The sequence below is a fragment of the Narcine bancroftii genome, chromosome 12 (genome assembly GCF_036971445.1).
Source record: "Narcine bancroftii isolate sNarBan1 chromosome 12, sNarBan1.hap1, whole genome shotgun sequence".
Taxonomy (NCBI): Eukaryota; Metazoa; Chordata; class Chondrichthyes; order Torpediniformes; family Narcinidae; genus Narcine; species Narcine bancroftii.
In genome coordinates, this window is record NC_091480.1 from 37,981,734 (window position 1) to 38,002,924 (window position 21,191).

The window sequence follows — 21,191 nt, forward strand, 5'->3', positions numbered from 1 at the left end:
ACAGACTATAGGGGCCAAATGGCCTGTTTTCTGTGCTGCAACGTTTTATGTCTGTCCCCCTCATAATTTTAAATACCTCTATCAAATATCCCCTCATTCTTCTACATTCTAGGGAATAAAGTCCTAACCTGTTTAACTTTTCCTTGTAACTCAGTCCCTGAAGTCTGGGCAATACTCCAGATTTGGCCTCACCAATGTCTTATACAACTTTACCAAAACATCCCAACTCCTATACTCAATACTTTGATTTTTGAAGGCCAATATGCCAAAACCTCTCTTTACAGCCTATCCACCTGTGATGCCACTTTCAGGGATTATGTATCGGCATTCCCAGATCCCTCTGTTCTACTACACTCCTCAATGCCTTACCATTTACTATATATATCCTTTCCTGGTTTGTCCTTCCAAACTGCAACTCATACTTGTCTCCATTAAATTCCATCTGTCATTTTTCCAGTTGGTCCAGATCCCACTGCAAGCTTTGAAAACCTTCTTCACTGTCCACAACGCCTCCAATCTTAGTTTGTCTCCAAATTCACTGATTCAATCTACATTATCATCCAGAGCATTGATATAGATGACAAATCCTTGACAAAGCACTGATCCCTGAGGCATTCTACAAGTCAAAGCCTCCAGTCTGAGAAGCAATCATCACCCACCACTACTCTCTGGCTTCTCCTGTCCAGCCATTGTTTTTTTAAAATATTTTATTTACAATTTTAAATCATATGACATTAATTATAACATATTGATACAAACATTATGTAATTGAATAAAAAAAAACCCGACCTCCTCCCTCCTGCCCTACCCACCTACAAAGAAAGAAGAAAGGAGATCAACACTAAGAACAGCAATAATCAACTTTTTAGCTGTGGAAACTGAGACACCCACTGGAGCAGACTGGGAGGTTAAATTTTAATACCAAAAGTTTTTAAATATGATAAAAAATTATACCTAAAATTATATTTATCCCTAAAATTGTACATAATCTTTTTCAAAGGAATACAGGATTTCATTTCAGCATGCCATCTTTGCATTCCTAAAACTAAATCAGATTTCCAAGTAATAGCCAAACATTTTTGAGAAAAAGCCAGAGCCAAACGTAAAAATTCAATTTGATACAGAGTCAATTTCAATACTAAAACAATCGACTTAATATCCCTTAATAAAAATAACATTGGATCAAATGGTAAACTTACTTTTAATACTTGCTCCAAAAACAATTTACTTGTAACCAAAAATTCTTAACCTTAGAACAAGTCCAAGTTGAATGAAAAAAAGTACCTATTTCTTGTCTACATCTAAAACATAAATCTGCATAAATTAATTCAAATTTCTTTAATTTCTGAGGAATTAAATACAATTGATGTAAAAAAATTATATTGTATTAGTCTATATCTTACATTTATAACGTTATCATTCTATCCTTACACAAGTTTCTCCAAACATTTTCATCTATCTTTCTATTTCCATCAAGTTCCCATTTCATTCTTGATTTATGAACATTCAACATAGGCATTTTATTTTGTAATAACTTATACATCTCAGAAATAAATTTATTTGGTTCTTCCTTAGTGAGCAATAATTCTAAAGCAGATTATCTCGGTAATTTTAAACTATGGCCTAATTTTCCCAATAAAAAAGTTTTAACATGATAATAACAAAAAATATATATTATTAGGAACTTGAAACTTCTCCTTCATTCGATTGAAAGATAAAAACTTCTCTGCTTCAAAACAATTTTCAACTTCTTAATCCCCAATTGATTCCACATTTTCAAAAACTGATTATTGACAGTAAAAGGAAAAAGTTTGTTTTGATATAAAGAAATTCAAATTTCCAAGTTAATTTCTCCAAACATACCATATTAATTTTCCCCTTACATAAAATTTCCTTACAATTAAATTAAGGTCTTTTAAAAAATTTTGGGGTTCTAAACAAGGAATAGATTGAAAAAGATATTGAATCCTTGGAAAGATATTCATTTTAATACAATTCACTCTTCCTATTAAAGTAATAGGTAAATCATTCCATCTATTTAAATCATCTTTAATTTTATTAAATAATGGAACATAATTTAACATACAAATTATCTAAATTTTTATCAATTCTAATAACTAAATATTTAATCAGATTATTTGTCCACCAAAATTGAGCTACACATTTGCAATGATTATAATCTCCTTCTACTAACGGCATTGCCTCACTTTTATTCCAATTAATTTTATAACCAGATATTTCTCCATAATCTTGTAACTTTTTATATAAACTAAAGAATTTTCAGGATCTGTTACATAAATCAATACATCATCTGCAAACAAACTAATTTTATATTCCTCTTTATTCACTTTAATTCCTTTAATACCAACATCTTGTCTTATTGATTGCACCATTGCTAAAACAATGCAGGAGATAAAGGACAACCTTGTCTAGCCGATTGTGTTAGTTTAAAAAGGAGAAAGTTGTCCATTAGTAACTACTTTAGCCATAAGATTTCTATATAAAGCTTTAATCCAATTAATAAATTTTGACCCAAATTGAAATTTTTGTAAAACCTTAAATAAATAATTCCATTCTAATCTATCAAAAGCCTTTTCTGCATCTAACAATAAAACTAACGCTGGGTCCGATTGTCTCTGAGAATTAAACTAATTAATTTAGCTATATTATCAGCAGAATATCTTTTCTTAATAAATCCATATTGATCTAAATGAACTAACTCAGTTAAATATTCATTTACTCTATTAGCCAAAACTTTAACAACAATTTTATAATCAACATTTAATAACAATATAGGTCTATAAGACTCAGGTTTTAATAAATCTTTATCTTTCTTAGGTATTACTGTTATTACAGCATTTGAAAAAGATTCAAATAAAGAACAAGTTACAGTTGCTTGTTTTAATACTTCCACTAATAAAGGCATCAATAAATTTTTTATAAAATTCAGACATAATCCCATCGTCACCAAGATATTTCCTGTTTTGCATAGAATTTAAAACAGGGGTGGCCAACCTTTTAATTTTACATTTTTAATTTAGAAATACAGCACAGTAACAGGCCATTTTGGACTATGTGTCCGTGATGCCCAATTAACCTACACTCCTGATACGTACACGTGGCTTGAAATGGCCTGTTACCATGATGTATGTCTAAATTAAAGATTAAAAATTAAAAGGTTGGCTACCCCTGATTTAAAGCTTTAACAACTTCTTTCAACATAAACGGACAATCTAAATTTTTCCGAGCTTGGCAATTCAAAAATGGTAATTGAAACTTCTGTAAAGAATCATTAATTTCTTCTTCATTATTCAATGATTGAGATGAATATAACTTAATGTAATACTCTCTAAAATAATCATTTATATCCTGTGGTTTATAAGTAATATTTGAATTCTTTTTGACAGCATTAATAACCCTTGATGCATGCTCCGTTTTCAATTGCCAAGCTAAACCTCCCAACTCATAATATTTTTGTTTAGTTCTATCAATTAGTTTCTCAGCCCTATAAATCTGAATTGAATTATAATGCATTTTTATATTTATCAATTCTAACCTCTTTTTTCCAGATAGGTTTTTTGTAATTTTTTTTCCCAAAATCATAATTTCCTTCTCTAATTTATCTACTTCCTTAAGATAATTTTTCTTAATTTTAGTCAAATTTGACCTCTCAAATAAGCTTTTAATGCATCCCATAAAACAACTGATTTAACATTTGTATCTAAATATATGTGTATTTAACTTCTCATGAAATCACAAAATTCTACATTTCTTAATAGTAATGAATTAAACACCCATCTATAAACTGTTTCAATTCTATCAGAAATTGAACATCACATTAATAACGGTGAATGATCTGATACAATTCTAGGTTTATATTGTACATACTCAATTCTTCCTTGTAAATTAGCTGAAATTAAGAAAAAATCTATTCTAGAATAAGAATAAAATGAATAATCTCTCTCTCGGATTTAATTTCATCCAAATATCTACCAAATGTAACTCTTCCATTAATATCAATATTCTTTTAGCCATTTTTGTTTTAATTAAAGATTTTGTAGATTTATCTAAAATTGGATCTAAACAATTAGTCTCCACCAATTATTATATTTCCATCTATTTGTACCAAATTTAAAAAAAAAGCATCTTGAATAATTTTTCATCATCTATATTAAGAGCATAAATATTTATAAAAAAGATTCTGAATAAATTTGACAATTTACTAATACAAATCTACCAAAATTAAAATTAAAATGGCTACTCCTTGTGCTTTAGAATTAAAAGACGAAGCTATAACCTGTCCAACCCATTCCCTTTTTAACGTTTTCTTTCTCTGTTAAATGAGTTTCCTGTAAAACATCAGTGTCTTCTTTCAACTTCTTAATATGAGCTAAAACTCTCTTAATAATAATTTTATTGACTCCATTCACATTTAACATTATGTAATTCAAACCTTGTATTACCATATTTTAATTTTGAAAATATTCAATTCTCCTCCCCACCCAGTTCCACAGCTAATTTTCAAAACCTACCATCATCAAAGATAGAAAGTAAGAAACTCCAAAAGTAAAAAAAAATTAAAAAAAACTCCAAAAGCGCCGATTAGGTCGGCGCTAACTCCCTTAATTACGAGAAGTGGCCCTCGCCACTAGTGGCATGAGGCCTCGGAAGAGGAAAGCGGGAAAAAAAAGAACCTGCCTCCCCCATACAGAATATCAACATTAAAATTCAATCAGCTTCTTCATCATCATCAATTTCAACTTGGGGTTCAGTTGGCTGTCTTCCAGGTGAAATCCCTCCTTTTGATTTTTCTTGATCCCCTTCGATTTGTTGAGGTACAGAAGATTGCCTTCCATTCTGCTTAATGTTCGGTAACGAATTGGCAAATTCCAAAGCTTCAGACTGATTAGCAAAAAATTGAGCTTGAGATTGTCCAGAAAAAACTTTATCTGGGTATTGAAAAGCAAATTTATATCCCTTATTCCACAAAACTGATTTTGCTGAGTTAAGTTCTTCTTTTGACAATTTCACTACTCAAATCTGCATAGAAAAATACTCTATTATTCTGAATCACTAAAGGACTTTGGTGTTCTCTAGCTTTTTGAACTGTCATTCTTAAAATCATTTCCCTTGCTTGAAAACATAGACATTTAATCAAGACAGAGCGTGGCGGTTGTCGCGGATACGGTTTTTTCCATAGAGGTCTATATGCTATATCGAGCTCCAAACCATTTGGAAAATTCTCTGGTCCCAAAATTTCAGACAGCCAATTTTGAAAAAATTTACTGGGTTATTGCCTTCAAAATGTTCAGGCAAACCAACAATTTTCACATTATTTCTTCTACTCTGATTTTCCAACATATCAACTTTTTGCAATAAATCTTTCTTCTTAACTTCCCACGCCATAAAAGAATCTTCTATCTTATTAACTGTATCTTTACATTCTTCCACCTCCATATGACATTCCTGGAAGTATTCTTCAAATTTTTGAACATTCTATCAACAGTTTTATTACACTTTGCCATATCTGTCTTCATTACAGTCATTTCTTCTCTGATAGCTCCCAACTGATTAGTAAAATCAGCTTTCACCAGCAAAATTTGCATCCATTTTCTGACTAATTAAATCCATTTTTCAAAAATCTTATCAAAAATCTGTTGGTCAAGGGGTTTTGGGGTAACATAATATGCACCCATTTTACTGTGAATATATTGATTTCCTCCTTCTTCTTTTGTTTCCTCTCCTTGTGACTATGGCAAAAAAATCTTTCTTCTTCTACTCCAGGTTCTTCTTCATCCTCCTCCGTTGAAGTTGCCAGGGGCTGAAACTGTAGGCGGGCTTTTTTTTTTAAGCCCTTGTTTGACCTGCGACCATTGACGGAGTCAGGTCCACAGACTCCGACTCAATCGCTTCTGTGGCGTGCATGCGCGGAACTTCACGCATGTGTGTTATTTCTGCTATCACTTGTGTAGTTTTCTTGCGTAGTTTTCTTCCGTGCTCCAGCGCCATCTTCCCCAGCTCCGCGAGAAGGTGGCGCTAGAGCCTGACTCCTTACCCGCGAAGCCTTTGTCGGTCGGGGATGGAGAAGAACAAGGATCGGAGGCTGAGTCTTCAAGGTAGGCCCTGATTCTTCCAACAAAGTAACTTCAGTTGCAGACAATTTTTTTTGTAGTTTGAGTTCTGGATGTTTTTGTACCCATCTTCTGAGACCTCTAAGAAATTTTTAAAACCAGTTAGACTTAAAAAAAAAATTTAAAGGTTTTTAAATATTAATTAATTCTGCCAGGAGAGGCGCTTTCCTTGTCTTCTCCCTACGGCATCATGCCACGCCTCCTCTGTCCAGCCATTATTGAATCAGTTTACTACTTCACCATGAATACCTAGTGTCTGAACTTTCCTGTGAGACCTTCTCAAAGCCCTTACTAAAGTCCATGTAGACAACATCCACAGCTTTTATCAACTTTCCTGGTAACCTCCTTGGAAAACTACAAGATTGGTTAAACATGACCTACCACAAACAAAGCCACATTGACTATCCCAAATCAGTTTCTGGCAATGCAAAACCTCCTGTCTTCTTTTAGCCTTCCTGATTTATTTCTTGAGGTTTTTCTTGCATTTTTTATATTCCTCAAGTACCTCATTTGCTCCACGATGCCTATACTTGCCATTCACCTCTCTTCTTCTGAACCAGATCCCCAATATCCCTTGAAAGCCAAGGTTCCCCAACCTTGCCTGCTAACCTTGCCTTTTATCCTGACAGGAACATACAAATCCGGTGCTTCTGTGGTCTCCACATCAGAGATGCTGGGTGCAGACTGGAAGATCGCTTTGTTGAGTTCCTTAGCTCTGTTCGCTGCAATAGCATGGATCTCCCAGTGGTCACCCATTTCAATTCCCCAACCCATTCCCTTGTTGATGTGTCTGTCCATGGTCTCATGCACTGCCAGACTGAGGAACAACACATCATATTCCGAATGGACACCTTTCAACCAGATGGCATTAACATCAACTTCTCTGGCTTTCGTTAAACCTCCCCACTTCTTCCCCCAGCTCCCAGACAAAATTAATTCTCACCTCTCCCCTTATCTTATCCAATTAACACCTTTTGTTGGTCTGGACTCCTGCCCCAGCCAGCACTGTCTCTATTCTGCGATTTCCTGTTCTTTGCTTATTCCTTGAAGAAGGGCTCAGGCCTGAAATGTCAGCAATATATCTTTACCTCCCATGGATGCTGCAAGACCAGCTGAGTTCCTTCAGCATTTTGGTGCGTTTTTACTGCAATCACAGCATCTGCAGACTTTCATGTTTCATTTCATACCTTCCCGTACCAGGGGTTATTTTACACACCTCTGTGGCTGCAGCAAGCCAGAATAATTATACTGGAATATCATTTCTATTTCTCTTTTCTGTATTAAGGATGGTTAGACCAAGGCTCACCATTTACGTTTGCCAGGAATCACAACAGGTTCAAGAGCAGCAGGATCAGAAGCAAGAAAATGGTGACTCTGTGACCAGTTCTTTCTTCGGTAAGTGCATTGAAGTTGCCCTGTACACCTGAAATCAATATCAGTTAAGATTATTCTGTAAATTATTGATGGATGAGAAAATTTGATCCCTCGAGTCTTCCTTTCTTCCAAGTCAGCTCCCCTCCCAAGCTGTGCAATTGTACCTGAACTGTGAAATGCACATTAGAGTTGACTGCATAGCTGTCAAATTCCATTTTTGGACCTTTTTTAAGATGCTAATTAAATTTAGAACTATAGATACAAGATTCCTTTATTGTCATGTAATGAAGACAATGCAATATCAGATGGAATTTGCTTTTGTCTGCCCTCGGCAGAAGTTGCCTGAAGCACCTTTTGATGTCAAAGAAGCAAAAGAGAGTCCCTTTGGAGTACCTAAGTGTTTATGGATTTGCCTCCATTGTTTTTACAGTATTTTTAAATAAAACCGCCGTTGGCTCCATTAACAGGCCATTTAAAGCCTGTACATAGCTGATGGCAGTCAAGCTGGGCAATTGGACCCCGTGGGAGCACTGTGACTCCACTCCCTGCTACTTGTGGGTCTGCTCAGTGGCAACGCTGCTGTTACAGCAGCTCTGGCAGCATCTCCACTTTTGACAGAAAGAATAATACAGCACAGAAACGTGTGTTCCCATTTGTTCTCCCCAGTTTCTGCCTCACTTCATTGTAATTGGCCCTTCCCCCATAAAACCACATGGTCTAATCCTGTTCACTTTCGTGGAAATGGTCCTGCACTGAGTTCTGTCACCTGACCAGGTTCATTACCCAGCACTAGATTCAGTATGTCCTGTCCACATACTGTCAGGAATCATTCTGGACATGCCTGGCAAATTCTACCCCTCTTGTAATAGGGAAGTGCCAGTCAATATTTGGAAAGTTGAGGTCTCCCACAACAACCACTGTGTTAGAACCATAGAACCACAGAACATTTATAGCACAAAAACAGGCCCTTTGACCCTTCTAGTCTGTGCTGAACTCTTATTCTGCATAATTCCACTGATCTGCACGACCACCATAGCCCTCCAAACCCCTTCTATCCATGTACCTGTCCAAATTCTTCTTAAAAAATTAAAATCGAGCCGGCATTCACCATTTCATTCTACACTCACACCACGCGGTGCAAAGAAGTTCCCTTTAATGTTTCCCCTGAACCTTTCGCCATTAACCCATGTCCTCTGGTTTGAATCTCACCTACCCTCAGTGGAAAAAGCCTACCTACATTAACTCTGTCTATACCCCTCATAATTTTAAATTCATCTATCAAATCTCCCTTTATTCTTCTATGCTCCAGGAAATAAAGTCCTAACCTGTTTAATCTTTCCCTGCAACTCAGTTCCTGAAGTCCAGGCAACATCTGAGTAAATATTCTCGGCACTCTTTCTATCTTATTGATATCTTTCCTGTGGTTAGGTGACCAAAACTGCACACAATACTCCAAATTTGCCCTCCCCAATGTCTTGTACAATTTTACCATAAGATCCCAACTCCTTTATTCAATACTTTGATTTATGAAGGCCAATATTCTAAGAGCTTTCTTTACACCCTATCTATCTGTGACACCACTTTCAAGGAATTATTTATCTATATTCCCAGGTACCTCTGTTCTACTGCACTCTTCAGTGCCCTACCATTCACTGTGTTCGTCCTTTCTTGGTTTGACCTTCCAAAATGCAACACCTCGCACTTGTCTCCACTAAATTCCATCTGCCATTTTTCAGCCCATTTTTCCACCTGGTCCAGATCCCTCTGCAAACTTTGAAAGCCTTCCTTGCTGTTCAAGCTTCATCTTCAACTACAGGACATTCATATATGGAATGGTGTGTGGAATTGAAAGTGGGGGTCACCGCTATAGCAGTGGACAGAGCAAAAGTAACCTCCCAGTCTGCGTCCTGTTTCTCTGATGTATAGAAGTGCACAATGGGAGCACCGGAAGCAGTAGATGACCCCAGCAGATTTGCAAGTGAACTATTGCTTCCTTTGGAAGGACTTTTTGGGGCCCCGAATAGTTGTGAGGGAGGTGGTGCAGGCATAAGTGTAGCATTTCCTGCCATTTCAATCCACACCCCATTCCCACACTGATATGCATGACACCCAGCACATGCTCTGTTCTTGCTGCTGCCATCAAGAAGGAGATATAGGCACCACAATATTCCCATTAGCAGGTTCAGGAACAGCTGCTACCCCTCCATCATCAGACTTCTCAACAACAAACTCAAGCAGGGTGTAATGGCCTGCTAACCCAGTACACAAAATGGCCGACAAACGCGGTAACCGTGCAGACCCCAACGACCTTCGTCCCAGGTGACCACCCACATGGCAGAGAACAAAAAGCAATGGTGGGAACGCTGCCCAGTCGGAGATCAGCGCTGCTGTGACGTCATTCCCAACTTCAGCAGCGAGGAGTGAGTATAAGAGCTGCCAGTGCAATAAATCACTTTTCAACTTTGACTTCTTGTGTGTGTGTGTGTGTGTGTGTGTCTTTCCACACTTCGCAGTAGCACGCACGCTACTTTGGACCAGAAGATGATGGAACAAGCAGTTCTTCATGCAATTTCGCTGAAGCTGCCAACTTTCTAGGTGTCCCAGCCACACGTGTGGTTCAAATAGGCCGAGGCCCAGTTCTACTTCGACAGATCAACACCGATGATGCACGTTACTTCTATGTGCTAAGCTCGCTCGACCAGGAGAAGACAGCATATATTGTCAATTGCTAAAGCAAGCTCCAGAGCAAGGCGAATAAGGTGCCCTCAAGGTGCTATTAACCCACACTTTTGGGCTCTGACAGCATGGGTGCGCCACCTGATTGCTGCATATGGACGGTTTGGAGGACAGGGCCCCATCCACCCTCATGACCAAAATGCTCGCCCTTGCTGAAGGACACAGACCTTTCCTGTTCCTTGAGCAGATTTTCCTGGAGCAGCTGCCCAAAGATATCCAACTCTTGCATGCCAACGAGGACTTCAGCGACCCCCAGGAAAGTCTCAGCCCAGCTGGAGAGCAAAGAAAGGAAACATCACCTCGGTGGAGCAGGTCGCTAGGCCTCACACACAGCCGCAACAAGGCCACAGCAAACAGTGGCAAGTAGACCCCCCGGCCCAACAGTATTGTTACTATCATCAGCGATGGGGTGGGGAAACACCATGGCCAACCATCGTTGATGGCTGCGGCGGTTGGCCAACGTGACAACCTCCTCCACATGTGGGACTCTGTCAGGAAGGCGCTTCCTTGTGGACACCGACACCAAAATAAGTATTCTTCTCCTCCCCCCCCCCCCCCCCCCCATTGGCCTACGACACCTGGAATGACAAACGGCCCAGCACTGAGGACACCGAACAACACCAACATACAAACATTCGGTAACCGTACCGTTCCCCTCTGCTTTGGCAGCAACTGGTTCACATGGACGTTCATGATTGCGGCACAACCACTCTGGGAGCAGATTTCCTGTGAGCTCACTGCCTGTTGGTGGACCTTGAAGGGCGGTGACTGATGCATGCCAGGACTTTTCAGACCATGCCCCTCAGGGAAGCCAAGTTACCTGCCCTCCCATCTCGACTCCATTACGCTATCCGACAACACATTAATGTGGATCCTACTGGAGTTCTCTTGGATCTTGGTGCCACAATTTTCCGCCATCAAGCCGAAGTACAGGCTAAGGCACCACATCCTCACTGAGGACCCCGCCACCTTCCCTCCGAGAAGCTCACCCTTGCCAAGGGAGAGTTCAAAAAAATGGAAGAGCTGGGGATCGTGCGGCATTCTGACAGCCTTTGGGCCTCCCTGCACATGGTAATGAAGGCAGCAGGAAGGTGGAGGCCATGTAGTGACTATCGCCACCTCAATGAGGCCACCTCATCTGACAGGTATCCCATGCCACACATCCAAGGCTTTACCACTAACTTACGAGGGGCACAGATGTTTTCAAAAGTTGATCTCATCAGGGGCTATCATCAGATCCCAGTCCATCCTGATGACATCCCCAAAACCACCATCATTACCCCTTTCAAACTCTTTGAATTCCTGAGAATGCCCTTTGGACTTGAGAACACAGCCCAGATGTTTCAGAGGTTGATGGATGCGGTGGGCTGGGATCTCCCATTCACGTTTATCTATTTGGACGATATTCTCAGAGGACACGGCCCATCTAAGGCAACTGTGCGCCCGGCTGCAGGAATTCGGGCTAACTATAAACCCTGCTAAGTGCCAGTTCAGGTTGGAAAAGATAGACTTCCTGGGGCATCGGATCAACAAGCACGGAGCGAAACCCCTGCCTGAAAAAGTAGAGGCCATCTAGCATTTCGCCAAGCCCCGCATAGTGAAGGGGTTGCACGAATTTACCGGTGTGATTAATTTCTATCACTGATTCATACTGGCAGCGGCCTGCATCATGTGCCCTCTTTTTGCGCTCATGGCTGGGAAGGGTAAAGACATTACCCAGGTCAATGAGGCCTCGGAGGTGTTCCAGAAGGCCAAGGATGCTCTGGCCAATGCCACCCTTCTGGTACACCCAGGCCAGAGGACCAACCGCCCTCACAGTAGATGCCTCCAGCACTGCGGAAGGGAACGAACTAAAACAATTAATCAAAGGGTAATGGCAGCCTCTGGCCTTGTTTAGCAGGCACTTCTGGTCACCAAAACTTAAATACAGTGCCTTTGACTGGGAGCTATTGGCATTGTACCTGGCAGTCAGGCACTTGCGGTATTTCCTGGAAGGCAGGCAATTCAAGGTCTTTACGAACCAAAAACCATTGACCTTTGCCTTCCACAAAGTGTCTGACCTGTGGTCAGCCAGGCAGCAGCGACAACTCTCATACGTGTCTGAGTTCTCCACGGACATCCAACACATCGTGAGTAAGACCAACGTGGTGGCAGGTGCACTGTCCTGCCCCGTGATCAAATGCGTCCAGACCCTGTCCCAGGAGTGATGTCAGGACTATTCTGTGCACAGCAGGAAGACCCTAAGATCCTGGCATACAGAACTGCAGTGTCCAGTCTCAGGTTGGGGGATGTCACCATCAATCCTGGAAACCAGATGCTCCTCTGCGACATTTCTACCGGCAAACTCCACCCCATCATGCCGGCAGCGTGGAGGCAGCAGATCTTCAACGCAGTGCACAACATGATGCACCCAGCCATTAGGACTTCTATTAAAATGGGGACCAGTAGGTTTGTCTGGCATGGCTTCCGGAAACAGGTGGGCCAAGACCTGCACGCTCTGCCAAACGTCCAAAGTGCAGACAGATGTCAAGGCGCCCCTCCCCCCAAAAAAACTTTCGAGCCAGTGCGACGTTGGTTCAGCCACGTCCATATTGACATTGTAGGGCTGTTTCCGGTCTCCCGTGGAGCAAGATATCTCTCACCATGATTGACCGCTCCACAAGGTGGCTGGAGGTGGTTCAACTGGCTAAGTTTCTGGGATCCCAGCTCCACCATAGCACGGCTTACCACCATCAGCCCAACAGGTTGGTGGAGCGGCTCCACAGGCACCTAAAGGCAGCTCAACTCAAGGGGCTGAACTGGGCGGATGAGTTACCCTGGGTCCTCCCATGGATCTACACTGCGCCGAAAGAGGGCTTCAATGCCTCCATAGCTGAGATGGTAAACGGTGCAACATTTGTAATAATGGGGGAGTTCTTGGCCGCCGCTAAGGACCTGGAGGACCCCATAGCCTCATTGACAAAATTGAGAGAAAAACTGGGCACTCTAGCACCTCCACAGTCTCCACCACATGGCCAGACCAAAACCTATGTCTCCAAAGACTTAGGAACCTGTGAGTATGTTTTTGTGAGGAGGGGGGCACATCGAACACCTCTGCAACGGTCATATGAGGGGCTGTATAAAATAATGGACACAACAGGTCAACATGTGTGCTGGATATCGGCAGAAAGGAAGAGACTTTCACGCTTGACCACCTCAAACTAGCACATCTGCACATTAGCCAACCGTTCTCCCCGCAGCCCCTGTGTCGTAGAGGTAGGCCACCAAAAGCAGCGAATAGTGCTCCGATTCCAAGTTCTGGGGGGGGAGGGATGTCGTGTAACGGCCTGCTAACCGGGATGCGATGCAGTACACAAAATAGCTGACGAACACAGTGACTGCACAGACCCCATGGGGGCCAATGAACTTCGTCCCAGGTGACCACCAGCACAGCGGGAAACAGTGAGCAATGGCGGGAATGCTGCCCAGTCGGAGATCAGCACTGCTGTGACATCACTCCTGACGTCAGCAGCGAGGAATGAATATAAGCAGAGCTGCCAGTGCAATAAATCAGTCTTTAACTTCGACTTCTCGTGTGTGTATGTCTTCTTTCCACACTTCGCAGTAGTGTGCACACGACAAGGGACTCATTTAAGGACTCTTACATTTTGCACTTTATTGATTTTATTTTCTCTTTACACAGTAAATTTGTTTACATTTCTTTATTTGTTTACACGTGTACATTGGTAGTTTTTTTTGCACTACCACTAAGTGGAAAAATTATCTCAGGGCTGTATGTGATGTCATGTATGTATGTATGTACTCTTGACAATAAATCTGAAATCTAAATCTAATGTCCATGACCTCATGCACTGCCAAACCGAGACCACCCACAAATTGGAGGAATTAATCTGGGCATTCTCCAACCAAATGGTATTAACATAGTTAATGTGGTTTCAGTGAAGCTCTCCCATCTCTCTCTCTCTTTCTCTATCTCTCTGTCTCCTTCTCCAGCTACCTACCCCTTTCCGTTCCCTCTAAATTCAGAGAGCTACCCCCTTCTCATATCACTTCTCAGCTTTTGTTTCTTTTCTGCCCTTTCACCTATATCCACATATGACCTTTTTCCTGTTGGCGTATGATCTTCCCTGCCCCTTCTTCCCTCCTCTCCCTGCCCCTTCCTCCCTCCTCTCCTCCTCCTCCCTTTGCCCAGAGGGTTTTGAGAAACTGATGGATAAACTCACTGGTTCCATCTTCCAAGCAGAGGGGTCCTGTGGAGTCTGGATTGGAGATGCAGGGCTGCACTGTTAATTATTTCCTGCATTGCCTGCTTCACAAGATATCAGAGCAGAACTCGGCCCATTGGCCCAGTGAGTCTGCTCCGCTCTTCTAATCATAAGCTGATTCATCCTCCCTCTCAGCCCCACTCCCCAGCTTTCTCCCTTAATGCCCTGATTCATCAAATACTCTGCCCAACGACCTCGCTTCCACAGCTGCCTGTGGCAACAAGTTCTACAGACTCATAACCCTCTGACTAATGAAATGTTTCTGCAACTCTGTTTTAAATTGATGCCCTTTTATCCTAAAGTTATGCTCTCTTGTCCTAGCATCCCCTACCATTGGAAACATCCTTGCCACATTTACTCTGTCCAGGCCTTTCAACATTTGAAATGCCTCTGTGAGGTCCCCCCTCATCCTGTACTCCAACAAGTATAGTAGGATCCTTTTATTCCCACTATCTGTTTCCTGCCCATAAGCCAACACTCTACCCATACCCTTCCTGTAATTCCATGGCTCTCATCTTGCCTTATGTGTGGCGCCTTGTCAAAGGGCTTTTTTTTTTATTTAAAATTTTTTACATTTTAGACCTACAAGGCCCTTTCAGCCCATGAGCCCATGCCACCCAATTTATACCCCCAGTACGTTTCAAATAGTGGGAGGAAACCTGAGCCCCATGGAAACCCACGCAGACACGGAGAGAATGTACAAACTCCTTCCAGACAGCGTGGGACTTGAACCTCAGTCCCGGTTGCTGGTGCTGTGCTAACCACTACGCCAACTGTACCACCCAGATACACAACTTCCCCTGCATCTCCCCTGTCTGTCCTACTTGTGATCTCTTCAAAAAATAGCAATAGGTTTGTCAGGCAAGATTTTCCTTTCAGGAAACCTTGCTGACTTGGGCCTATCTTTTCATGCACATCCAGATATTCTGTAACCTCATCCTTGATAATCAACTCCAATAATGTCCCAACCACCAACATCAGGCTAATAAGTCTAGAATTTTCTTTCTGCTCCCTCGCTTCCTTCTTAAACAGTGGAGTGACATTCACAATTGTCCTGTCCATCGGTACCATGCCAAAATTCATTGATTCCTCTATATTCCATCCTCAGATTTCAGATTTATTGTCAGTACATACATGACATTACATACAATCCTGAGATTGTTTTTCCTGCAAGGCAAAATTACTACTTATTGGCAGTGCAAAAAAAGTAAACAAATAAAGAACTGTGAACAGATAACAAAATGTGCAATACGGAGAATTTAAAAAAATTCATGTCCTGGTCTGTGTCTACAATCTTTTACAGGGCTTTACACTCAGGGGTATTAGATGCCAGTCAGCACTCTTTCCACCACACATCAGCAGAAATTTGCCAGGCTTTTCCAATGTCAGGCTAAACCTCCGCAAAAACAGCAGCCCCTTATCATAGCATGTGTTCTTCCTATATGTTGATTATAGAAGAAGCCCACAGTAGTTTTATTTAAAAATCTGTGACCTGGGGTCTGCATCAAGATGGCAGCGCCTCTGATCGGCAGCAGCCACAAGGGGTTGCAGACTCTAAGAAAGTGGAGGACAGTTGCAGGGCACCATAAACCAGGAGGACTACTCCCTGTTTGAGAAGGAGAAGCAGAGGAGACGACTGAAAGGACAGTGACTACGGCAGTGGACCAGTGAGGTGTTCTGTGGCTGAGGAACTCACAGGCAGCGAGGTTGTTGTGACCAAAGGGGAGGAACCTGCCCAGGCTGTGGGCTGTTGGATACTGTGCGTAAAGGACTCGCACCAGGCTGTGGACTGCTGGAGACTGGATCGAGACTGGCTGAATGGCTACCGGGTATTGGAACTGGGATGCGAGAGGGTGTCGAGGATGCTGAAGGGTTCCTGACCATATTGAAGGTTCAGATCTGGAGCTCGGGTTGCCTGGACTCTGTGTGCCTACAAAGGCTGTGGGAGTACTGGAGGTGAATCCACAGACACTTGGAGACTCTGGGGGAACTCTACTTCTCTTTCTCTGACTCTAAGAGGCGCTTCAGACAATTTCTGCCAACGGCAAATGTGTTTGCTTTCCAGCAGACAAAAGGCAATTTCATGTAATATGATACTGTTTTTATTACATGACAATAAGTTGAATCATGAATGGGTAGCAGTAACATTTGAAGCACATTACAATACATGTAAAACTGATAAGGTGGGAAGTTTTTATTAAAGCAGTCAAATTTCATTTGTGTTCCTTTATTACAGTGTACCATGCAATATATCTGGAAGAATTAACAGCAATTGAAATGATGGAGAAGATCGCTCAACTTTTCAACATTTCTGCCCATCAAATACAACAGATCTATAAACAGGGTCCCACAGGTATTCACGTGCTTGTGAGCGATGAGGTAAATGCCTTGTGGAATTTTGAATGTTAGCACTTGTACAGCTGGTATCCTACTGTGCCATTGCGATCCTGTGCACTGATAATTACACAGTGCAATACCCTATATGCAATATTGTATATTCTATTGTATAGGATAATATTTGAAACTCAAAATTTTCACTTCAAAATTGTCTATACAAGTAGTCTAAAATTCTTATGTTGTCGGTAAGGTCTCAACACCGCCATCTTTCTGCCGGCTCTGATGCAATCTTGCACGTGCCCTGTTAGTTATCTTTGATGTATTGGCGCACCCTTTTGGCCCACATCCTTGTGCCACCCAGTTGAGCTACAAACTCTTGATATGTTTTGAATGGTGGGAGGAAACCGGAACAGGAGAATGTACAAAGTCCTTCCAGACAGTGCGGGATTCGAACCCCAGTTCCAATTGCTGATGCTGTAACAGCATTGCACTAACAGCTACGCTAACTGTATGAGTATTTGCATGGTAATTTGTTATTAAAATATTGTGATATGTTTTTAACAGCATCCACTGGTCAGCGGTAAGTGCCAGATTTTTGTGGGGGGTGGGGGGGAGGTGTTTCATCTTATAAAAAGGATATCGCTCAAAATCAACATTTTAGGTGGAAATTCCGAGGGTCATCCTTTACAGAGTTGTCCTAAACAGCGGTACATATGGTCATTTTAATTTGATCTTGAAGCCAGATGCGTTTATAAAATTGCAATAATTGAATTGACAAAAGCAACAGGAAGAATTGCTAATCTTGAACATTATGGCCACATGACAAGTAAAAAATGCTGGAGATAAAAGGTAAAGGTTCCATTATCATCATCTAATACTACATTTAGAATGTAACGTACATGAAATTCTCACCACTTTGTCTAGTGCCCCTTACAGAAACCTACAGCACCTTGTGTCCCTAGGTAGTCTCCCCTCCAAGTACTGACCAGTCCTGTGCCTGCTTAGCTTCTGAGAACAGACAACCTCAGGCATATACAGGCTATTAGGTGTTGATTTACTTGCTGTCTTAAAGCAAATAAGAGAGGATAAATCCCCAGGGTGTGACAAGATATTCCCTCAGATCTTGAAGGAGGCTAGTTTAGAAATTGCAGGGGGTCCGGCAGAAACATCTAAAATGACCTTAGCCACGGGTGTGGTACCAGAGGATTGGAGGGTAGCTCATGTTGTTCTGTTGTTTTAAAAAAAAAGGCTCCAAAAGTAACCCTGGAAATTATAGGCCGGTGAACCTGATGTCAGTAGTAGGCAAATTATTGATTCAAGCTCGAAATGATGGTTCTGTATCTTTATGTTTCTGTATCTAAAGTACACTTTTTGACCTGCTGAGTTTCTCCAGCATTTTGTTTTTACTACAAGGAAGGGAGGGAAAATGGAGAGTAAGTGAAAAGAATAACCAGGGAAGTTGATGTCAATGGCATCCTAGTCAGAAAATCAAGTGTTGTTCCTCCAATTTACAGATGGTCTTAGTAGGATGTGAGTGGGGTTGGGGGGGGGGGGGGGGTGCAGAATTGAAATGTTTAGCTACTGGGAGATCCCTGTCACTAATGTGAACAGAACTAAAATGCTCAGTGAAGTGATCTCCTAGCCTGCGCCCAGTCTCTCCAATGCAGAGAAGGCCACACTGGGAGCACCAGATACACAAGTGAAGTGAAAGGACTGTTTGGGGCCCTGAATTGTAATGAGGGCCACATGATAACACTGGACAATTATTTTTTCCAAAATGTTTGCTTCCTGAAAAAACAATGGGGAATATGATAGACAACTGCAAGCTGAACACAAAGATAATTTCAGATTTGCAGTGTCACGTAGGAAGTTGGAGAAACATTGAATTTAGCAGGTTATGATGATGCTGTCACATTGTGTTAGTTCAACTGACCTAAAAATGGTTTTGTTTGTGCTCAGCAACTGATGCATCTCATGTTGGTGTCTAACAATAGTTGGCTAGAATTGATGGATTCCAGTTGTCTGGATACTGGCTTTTCCATGGTTGCAATGTCCTGGTGAAACCTTTCACCATGCTCATCACTGCACCAAGATCAGTGGGGAAGAGGTCCAGTGCGAATGAGGAAAATGAATTTTCATGGTTTTGTGTGCTTGAATTAGACTTATAATATGAGAGGGAATCACAAAAATAGGTTGTATCTAAAAAAAAGTACATTATTGGAAAATTTGAAGGTGATATTCATGATCAGTAGCCCAAAATCCATAAAATACACCCAAAAGTGTTCAGGAAGCAAGATCTTTGTTGTCCAGTGTCACTGGATGCAGCCAAGGATCCCACAAATCTCAAGGGACAAGGAAACAACGGAACTTCCAACCTGGTTGTCAACATGAAAAAAAATTAAATAGAACGTGCATGAACATCAGAATCATATTTGGACGCAAAGTCCCTCTTTCCAATATTTTTATTGAGTATCATGTAAATATACTGTGGGCTCATATATAGGTAATATATATATATATCCAACAAAGTAAAACGTATATTAACAAATAACTGTAAACAACCTATGAAAGAGACAAAAATGAAAATGTACATAAAACAAAAAATATTCTAATGATCTAACCCCTCCCTTGTGAAGTTATGATTAAACATATATATTCCATTAATGTATGAAAGAAAGGACAACCAAACAATAGAATTGGATCCAATAATCTTAAAAATTCTGAAAATAATCAAGGAAAGGGCCCCAGAAATTTAAAAAGTTAAATTTCATTACATTAATAGAGCATGTAATTTTTTCCAGAGTCAAGCATGCCATCACATCAGATAACCATTGAGTATGTGTAGGAGGGACAGCATCCTTCCATCTTCTTGCAACAAGGAGAGCAAAGGCAACTACATGGGATTGTAGCCCAAACAAATTTAAATCAACTTAATAGGACAAGAAAAGGATTAGGAGCCAAATTAAAGACAAGGTACAGAAGATACTTTCTCAAAAACTGGAAATTGAGCAACATCACCAAACAGGAAATAATGTATTTTCATCAGTCTTACATCTATCACACTTTGATGAGAAATTAGAATAAAATTTAGCCAATTGAACTTTGGAAAAGTAAGCTCATTGTACTACTTTCAATTGCAATAGTGAATGTCGGACACATAGAGAAGATGAATTAACCAATTTCAAAATAGAACCCCATAGAGCATCAGAAAATTCTTACTGAAAATCTTGCTCTCATCATTTCCTAGTCTTGTCCAGGGAATCAACATTAGACCTCAATAATAGCTCATAGATAACCAATATCAACTTTTTGGTATTTGGTTTAAGATTCCACACTCCTGTTCGGCTCCGAATCATGGGTCCTCTACCGGCATCACCTACGGCTCCTAGAACGCTTCCACCAGCGTTGTCTCCGCTCCATCCTCAACATTCATTGGAGCGCTTTCATCCCTAACGTCGAAGTACTCGAGATGGCAGAGGTCGACAGCATCGAGTCCACGCTGCTGAAGATCCAGCTCCGCTGGGTGGGTCACGTCTCCAGAATGGAGGACCATCGCCTTCCCAAGATCGTGATATATGGCGAGCTCTCCACTGGCCACCGTGACAGAGGTGCACCAAAGAAAAGGTACAAGGACTGCCTAAAGAAATCTCTTGGTGCCTGCCACCTTGACCACCGCCAGTGGGCTGATATCGCCTCAAACCGTGCATCTTGGCGCCTCACAGTTTGGCGGGCAGCAACCTCCTTTGAAGAAGACCGCAGAGCCCACCTCACTGACAAAAGGCAAAGGAGGAAAAACCCAACACCCAACCCCAACCAACCAATTTTCCCCTGCAACCGCTGCAACCCGTGTCTGCCTGTCCCGCATCGGACTTGTCAGCCACAAACGAGCCTGCAGCTGACGTGGACTTTTACCCCCTCCATAAATCTTCGTCCGCGAAGCCAAGCCAAAGAAGATAAATCCTCTCTATCATCTTTAATTCCAAATCTTGAGGGAGGTTTAATACCAAGTTTTTGGCTTTCTGAGATTTTTGATCTCCAGTCCGATTCTGTAATCATCTTTTCCAGCCCTCCATTTTAGATGCAATTATGAAAAATGGAATTGGCTAGGGAATAAAAGCTTTAAAGATCTTCTTCTTCAACAAAATTTTGCATCTTTACAACAGTTGATTGCAGAATTTAATTTACCAATTAGACTTTTTTTTTTAAGTTTTACCAAATTAGGCATTTTATTCAATCTAAACTTCTAAAATGTCCACGCCTTTCTGATCTGAATTTTATAGACAAACTTTTTGAATGACATTTTATACATAAAGATATAAAATCCACATTATATTATAAAATATTGAAT

General features: G+C 41.2%; 1 protein-coding gene across 2 annotated transcripts in view; it reads left to right on the plus strand.

The window, feature by feature from the left end:
* The window catches only part of tfcp2 (transcription factor CP2), a 118,651-nt gene that overhangs the window by 88,619 nt on the left and 8,841 nt on the right, over nt 1–21,191 (plus strand). For both annotated transcript variants that reach the window (XM_069906541.1, XM_069906542.1), the window contains exons 13-14: nt 7,417–7,526; nt 16,743–16,885. In XM_069906541.1, coding sequence (XP_069762642.1) covers nt 7,417–7,526; nt 16,743–16,885 — 253 coding nt within the window. The remainder of the gene's footprint in view (nt 1–7,416; nt 7,527–16,742; nt 16,886–21,191) is intronic.